This window comes from Leptopilina heterotoma, unplaced genomic scaffold (assembly GCF_015476425.1).
Source record: "Leptopilina heterotoma isolate Lh14 unplaced genomic scaffold, ASM1547642v1 Lhet_47, whole genome shotgun sequence".
In the NCBI taxonomy this organism is placed as follows: domain Eukaryota; kingdom Metazoa; phylum Arthropoda; class Insecta; order Hymenoptera; family Figitidae; genus Leptopilina; species Leptopilina heterotoma.
In genome coordinates this window covers 523,934-531,855 of record NW_025111098.1, presented here as the reverse complement: position 1 = coordinate 531,855, position 7,922 = coordinate 523,934, and the positions used below count along the sequence as shown (strand labels likewise).

At 37.6% G+C, this 7,922-nt stretch overlaps 1 protein-coding gene across 1 annotated transcript; it reads right to left on the bottom strand.

Moving 5' to 3' along the window:
- Nucleotides 1-6,211: 6,211 nt before the first annotated feature.
- Nucleotides 6,212-7,712, bottom strand: LOC122507425 (ATP-dependent helicase SGS1-like). The gene is made up of 2 exons (XM_043620126.1): nucleotides 6,600-7,712; nucleotides 6,212-6,497 (listed from the first exon to the last, which is right to left on the bottom strand). The coding sequence occupies exons 1-2, from the start codon at nucleotides 7,707-7,709 to the stop codon at nucleotides 6,468-6,470; spliced, it is 1,140 nt and encodes a 379-aa protein (XP_043476061.1). The 5' UTR covers nucleotides 7,710-7,712; the 3' UTR covers nucleotides 6,212-6,467.
- Between the last annotated feature and the right edge of the window lie 210 nt (nucleotides 7,713-7,922).

Genomic DNA, 7,922 nt, shown 5'->3' with positions numbered 1-7,922 from the left:
CCCCCGAGTAAAAGTCAATGTAAGCACCTCGTTGTGTTCCAAGATCTTTTTACTAGATGGGTGGAAGTCAAACCATTGCGTTCGGCGGACGGGAAATCAATTTCGAGAGCATTTGAGGAGTTAGTTGTTTTTCGTTGGGGAACGCCTCGGTTTTTACTGTCTGATAATGGGAAGGAGTTCGATAATAAAGTGTTAAAGTCTGCCCTTGAAGAGTATGGTGTCCAACATCTGACCACCCCTCCTTACCACCCCCAAGCGAACCCAGTAGAGCGTAGTAATAGGACCCTTAAGACTATGATAGCGACCTTCGTTGGCCAGGACCACCGAGATTGGGACAAGCATGTTCACGAATTTCGAAATGCGGTGAACACGGCTGTCCAGGCTACAACTAGGGTGTCCCCAGCTTTCCTCAATTTCGGTCGACAACCCTTACCTGTTAGGAGTTTGAGACGAGAGTTGGAAACGGTACCCCAGGTGGACCTCATTACCCCGGAAATTTGGGTTGAGCGTATGAATCGTTTGGATGCATTAAGAGACTTGGTGGCGCGTTTCATTGATAAGGAAAAAGAAAAGCAGACCATGTATTATAATCGGAATAAGAGAGTAGCGACCTTTGGTGTTGGTGATTATGTGTGGTGGCGGTCCCATAAATTGTCAAATGCGGCGAAAAAATTTTCTGCTAAGTTGGCCCCTAAATACGAGGGACCTTTTGAAATTATTCGTCAGTTGTCCGACAATGTTTATGAGCTTAAGACTGACAATAGTCGCCGTATTACCAAGGTGCATGTTTCCGACTTGAAGCGTTTTGTACCTCCTCGTGGTCAAAGTTAAGTGTGGTGTCATGGATTTAATCAGGGTGGTTTAATTTTCCAGTTTTCATGCCAAAGGTGAATGAGGCCGGTGGCTCCACTTCCAAGCCTCGGGTTCGCAGTGTTGTGGTGTTGAAGCGGCACGAAAAGATGAGGCGTACAAGTGTTGGTCGGGGCCGGTGGCTCCGGGAGAGGGTGGAAGTGCTGCTTGTTCCGGGTCCCGTCCTGCCTGTAATTGAGGAGCCAGCGAGCCTCCAGCATTTCGACGCGTTGTTCGACGAAATGTTGAGTCGGGGAAATGTGGTGGAAGGGGGAAGGAGTCCTGTTATGCCGGAGGTGGGACCGACTGCGGAGCGCGAGGAGGCGGTGGGAGCAGCGGACCCTGAGTCGGAGTCTTTAGTGTTGCCCCTGGAGTCGGTTCCGCCCTTACTGGAGAATGAGTGGGAGGACTGGTCGGGCCGACCGGTGCCGGAGGGCGAGGAAAATTTACAAATTCCTCCCGAGGACCCGGTTGAGTTCGAGAGTTGGTTGGCGGTGATGGAATTAGAGCAGACCTTACAGGAAAGTGAGGCGGCTGAGGCTCGGGTTTTTGTTCCGGTGGAGAGACCAGTGGTGGAGAGACGTAGGCCCCAGAGCGATTGGGATTACGTCAGCAGCCAGCGGATGGACGACCTCATCCCTGCGGCTTCCACAAACTCGGGTTTGCCCCGACATGCTCCCCCACCTGTTACAGACCCGACGTCGTTTGCTGTTGACCAGGAGTCAGTTCAGGTGTCGTCGCCGGGCTCTGTGTTGGATCGTATGTCTCCTTCCCAGGAGTTTTTCCCTATCTCGTCCTCTTCTAGTGGAGCAGGTTCCCCTCTTGACCCGCCTCCTTTAATGTCTTTGAGACCGTCCCCTGTTCGACCCCCACCCCCGTCGCCGACATTGATGACAGGCCGTTTATTTTCGGATTTGGTTTCCATTCCCACGGATCCTTCTTTGGACCCTCCTCCAGGTGTTTGCCACAATTGTTGGCAGCGAGGGCATCGCTTCCGTAATTGCACCAGGCCTTTGGGTACTTTCTGTAATAATTGTGGCCGTAGGGAGGTGCGAATGTCGAATTGCCCTCGTTGTCGAGATGCTTATTGGAGGCAGCGTCGTGGTAGTGACCGGCGTGAGTCACCCCCCTCTAGTGATCGTGTCCCGTGTGCATTTGGAATCCCTTCTGCCCGGGGCCGTCTTGTTGCACCTTTGGGGGATCGTCTTGGCCCTCAGCCTAGTACTAGCCGCGGTTCGGTGGAAACGAGGCCTCTCATAGAGCAGATTATGAGTCTCGAGAGGTTTGTCCGAGATCTTCCACCTGAGATGGCGCGGGAAATCAAGATCAAATTTTGGGAGAGCCAGCAGTGATGTGCTGTAATTTGCCTTTGAAGGAAATGAAATAAACGAGTCAATTAGAGTTTTTTTTTTGTGTTTTATTTTGTGTTCTTTTCCTAATCTGGTAAAGGAGAGTCAGTTTTCAGAGGAAACTCAGTCGAGCGGAGATCTTTTTCCTTTGAAGTAGTGACCGAGAGATTATTTTTCATGCTGTGTGAATTTTTGAATTTTCTTTTCTTTTCGGCAAAATTATTGGTAATAACTTTGGCCTAGGGAAGGGGATTGTAACGATGTGAATCGTTACTTATAATAATTTTAGAGACCGAGACTTTCCTCGTTCGTTTGCTATAGTGAGTGAGAGTGGTTTCTCTCTCGTGGTCGTTCTGTCTGTCGCAGTTTTTCTGTTTTTGCTATAGTGTCGTTGCGAGCCGGGTGTTCGTTTTGCTTAGAGACTAGTTGAATCTAACGTTGCGCATGTTCGATGTGACGTAGTACATCAAACGACGAGTAGCGACCCTTTTTCCCCCTTTCTTACAGGTGTTTCATTGATGGAAGGGAGTTGATTTATGGAAATTCGGCGAGGATTGGACGAAGAGGATTTTGCGAGATTGAATGCAGGCTTCTGAGAAGTTCGTGGTTCCAGTTCATAAATTAAGAAATCATTATTCGCAAGCAAGTGTTACGAGCTGGTCGAGTTTTTCCAAATTGAGCATTTCTTAAGAATTTATATTAATTTTCATTTAATTTTGATTTATAAATTTTGATTGTATTTTTCTTAATTTAATTTTCTAAAATAAAGTTATAATAGTTTAGTGAATTTTTAAGCGTTTTATTGAGTCTTTCTGAACTTTATTTCTTGGAGTCGCCGGAAAGCCGTTGCAGAAAGGACGCCGTTGGTTGTTGGCGAGAGTTTTCATCGCAGGTTTGATTGTATTTTTGACTGGAGATCGATGCATCGTCGATCGTGTTCTCAGCAGTTCCTCCCTTTGTTTTATTTTAATTTGTCTTTCGTTTTTGTTAGCGTTGTTTTGTTGAGACCTTTTTTGTGTGTTTATTTTAGAGTTTAGTCGCGACTTAGAGTTGGTTAAATATCGAATTTCGGGACTACGATGCAATAGCTATCTTCTTTAATTTATTATTTAATTTTCTATTTAAAAGTCCCGTTATAAGAGGAAAGCTGTAGAAAACCTCTCTGAGTACAACCGGTTTATCGACAGTCGAGTTCTAATGGTGTGTACCGGACAATAATTGACAGTGCACATCATTCTACCTCGACGTCAAACCTCCCGCTCAGATTATCTCACGTGCCGGAAAAATGCAAGCAAAGTGGGCACGAACCAAGGGTACTTATACCCTTGGTCCTTAAACGACCGCCAATGCGAGGCATCTATCCGACTGAGCCAATCTGTTGGTTGAATTCTTCGTTTCTTACCGGGTTAATGACGGTTAGGCCATAAACACCATACCTATAGCGACCCTTTTGCAGGTAATTTTTCCCAGTACAATTTTAGTGCTTAAACGCAGCAAATTTTTACTGAAATAGCACTGAGCTCTCAGTCTAATTCCCCAGTACAATTTCAGTCTATTCTTCCGGCAGGGTGAACAAAGAGAATTTTTTAAATATCTTTAATATTTATTGTAAAAGAAGCATCTAAAGTATATGAGGTCGAAACACTGTCACTTTTTCATCTATTACAAAATAATAAAGAAAGCACGTAATTTACTATGAAAACGTTAAGAATTTATTAACCCAGTAAAAAAAAGTATTGAGTGGAGCCGTTAGAAATTGGCAGTAGCTCTGAGCCAATATAGTAGGGCTGCCACCTTGGCCGGTCAAGCTGGGCGCTTGACAATCGGAACCGGTGAGGGATGTTACCGAAGTATTATCCTGCAGGTACTCCTGTTTTTGACGGTCACTCATCATGTTCGTTTCTTTCTGTTTGGTTGTCCTTTAGTGAAAAGCCCCGCCACCACGGTAAGGTCTACCGAACATATCACAGAACATCAACGACATCGATGATGTTCGGTAGTGGACAACCATCGGCGGGGTCAACATGTAAACTTGATTTGAATTCAAATGGCATTAAGTTTTTTTGTATCTGGTCTGGCAGTGGACCCACTTTTCCCAGACCATCAAAGAAATTAATGATGTTCGGCAGTGGATCCACTTCTCCCAGCACATCAAAGACATCGATGATGTTCGGTAGTGGACAACCATCGGCAGGGTCAACATGTAAACTTGATTTGAATTCAAATGGCCATAAGTTTTCTTGTATACAAGATATCAACTTCCGGTTGGTGAATTGTCCTCATTTTTTTTATTTCAGAAATTTTTTTCATTCTACCTGCAAAAATTAGTGCCAAAGAATTCTTTGAGTAAAAACGAACATGAAGAAATTGCAAGTGGTACATCAACATCATCATTTAAAAAGACAAATAAAAAGCGAAAAGCAATTGACAATGACAACACTGATTACAATAGAAATATTAAAATGAAAAAAAAATATTATTTTCGATAGTACTGACGATGATGACGACGACCACAAAAATGATATTAAAAATAATAAAAATAAAATTAAGGACAATGACAACGACGATAAAGACAACGATATTCAAAATAATGATGACAGCAGTAGTGATGATAGTTCATTTTTTTCAATTATTGATGACAGTGACAGTACGGATGACGAAGAGTTCTATATTCAATGTTAAAAAAATTTTATGATAAGTGAATGTGTTGTGTTCATGTTTAAAAAATCTTTTTCATCTTGTTCTTCTTGTATATTGTTGTTGTTGTAAAATTTTTTTTTTTGTTATTTAATTGAAAAAAGTTAGTTTTGTTTGTAAATTTTTTTTTTTTATTTTTTTTCCATTTTTGTATATTTAATTTTGTTATTAATTTCATTTTCTTTTTTTGTTTGAAATTTGTTCAAATTTTTCGTTAAAATTCATTATTATTTAAATATTAAAAAATAATGAATTAATTTTTGTTTTAATTAATTAAGTAAAAATTTTTCTGTTAATATTCTCTCAGCAAAAATGAGAATTTAAAAAAAGACTTACGTTAAAAAAAATATTGTCTAATGATTGTGTTTATTATATGTTTGTATGTATTATTTATTATTATGTTTATTTTTGAAAACAAAAATGTCTTTATCTACGTCAAACTTTTGAATAATTTATTATACATTAATCAATTAAAATTTATGTATTATAATTTTTTGGAGAAAAAATGTTAAAATTTGTGTGTGTTTTTTGGAAATGAAGAAAAATTGAATAATTTATATTATTATTATTATTATTATTATTGAATATTGTTAAAACTTGTAATAATAATTCTTCTTTTAAATTAAATTTTGTTTTTTTTCCAAATAAAAATTTGTATATTGTGAAATAAATAAAAGAAATTTTTTTTTTAATTTAAAAAAAACATGGCTTTTATTTAATTATAATTATTTTTTTATGATTTTTCTTTTTTTCATATTTTTTGAAAATTAATTTATATATATATATATATATATATGTATGTACACACACACACACAAAATACAATAAATACATGTAAAAATTTTTACATAAAAAAATTAATATACAAACAAAAAATTATTTAATATTTAATTATATTGTTTTTTTTTAAAAACCACAACTCACACTCCACTACACGTCATTGTTTTCGTCATCACTACTTTCTCTCTTTTTCTCTAATCACTATCGTCGTCGTTGTCACTACTACTACTACTACTATTTGAAGAGTATAGTAATAGTCTTCGACGTCCAGGGCATATTTTTTAAAATTTTTTTTCACTTTTTTCATGATGACGAGGACGTAAGGGACCAGCAATTGTTGGTAATATATTTTCGAGTAAAACTATTGGTTGCATAGCAAATTGAGATGTTGTTGTTGTTACTAATCGAATTGTATTGTCAGGTACTGCTGCTGTTGTTGTTGTTATTGTAAATGCTGCTGTTGGTGGTGGTGGTTCAACAAGTATTGGTGAAGCAGCAGCAGCAGCATTGGCATCAACAATTGCTGGGGGGGCCCGCGGTGGTTGTGGTTGTTGGGGCCGATCTCCATTAATGCTCATAGCATTATAACCTCTTTTGTATTTAATAATAAATTATCTATATCAAGCCGTCACAGAAAGTTCCTTTGCCAATGCACGTAATCTACGATGATTACGTACAAAGTACGTTTGCTCGTCGAATTCGTTTACAGACAATGCATTACCCATCGCAGATAAGTCTTTGTAGCATAAGCTACTAAGAATTTTTGGTGAGTTTTCCCGAAAATAATCATAATTATTCTTTTCTGGTAATGAAAAGATGAATCTGTAAAGAAGTAAAAAATAATAATATAAATATAGGTTGGATATTTAAATTTTTTTTTTTAATTTTAAAAATTTGTTTTTAAATTTAAAATTTAAAACTTACATTTATGGGCAACTCCTCATTTCCAATATGATTATCATCCTCCTCAATAATTATTGGCTGTGGTTGCGGCGGTTGCTGCTGCTGTGGTTCTTGTTGTTGTTGTTGTTGTTGAGGAGGATGATTGACTGCTGCGATGGGAACGGCTAGGGCGACATTATTGGCAACATGATGATAATGCTCGATCAACATGGGAGGTTGTGGTGTAATAGCATTCTTTGCTGCAGCGATCATCACTGAATGAATTGAATTAAGGGAATTTCTTTCCATTGGGTAAGGTGAAAATTCTAAAGAAAATACACCATAACCCAATAGAGTGAATAATAATCGCCAAATTTGCCCATCTTTCCAAGAACAGAGAGAAGCGAAACATTCAGATTGACGCAAGTGCGACAGTCTGTTTGTCGTTGTCGTCTTCCCCAATAAAAAAGGCACAAAATCTTTAATAGAGAGTCTCTCATTATTATTATAATTGTTTTGTAAATTTATAATTAAATTTTTCATCTCACTTGCCAATTTGGAAACGTCAATACGTTCCTTATCTATAAGAAATAAATTTCTACAAATATCACATTTGTGACATTGCCAATTTAAATCTATTGATTTTTGGGAAAGAGGATCGAAATGATTAATTATAAATTTATAACGACATTGCTGTTGATTTTCACAATATGATAATAATAAGAGCAATTCATTTAAATATTTATTTTTTAAATCCGCACTATAAGTATGATCTTTAATAAATAATTTCATTTTTGTGAAGACATCCTCGTAGTGATAAAATAAAATGCAATCACTCGGAATGTTATCGCGACCAACTCTTCCCGATTCTTGACAATAATTTGCCAAAGAATTGGAAATTGTCGAATTGATAACAAATCGAGTGTTTGGTTTATCAATACCCATACCTAATGCTATTGTCGCGCACAAAACTTGAATACGATTTTCCTTCCAAGCAAGGAAAATTGTCTTCTTATCTTGTGTCGGCAATCTTGCATGATATACCTCACACGAATAGCCATTATTTCTCAGGAATTGACGATATAGTACAGTATCTTCAATTGTTCCACAATAAATAATACCCGATCCCCCATTATTATATCTATCTCGCATCAATCGAATTGTTTCTGTCCCTCGGTTCTCTTTTTTGATGTTGAAACTTAGCAAATATTTTAAATTCGCCCTAAACAAATCTGCAAATAATCTGGAAATATTTTTAAAAAAAAATTTTATTTTACTAAAATTTTATAATTTTCATTGTGAATATCAAGTTTTTAAAAAAAAATTTCATTTTTTATTTAAAAATGTTGTAAAATTATTTTTATA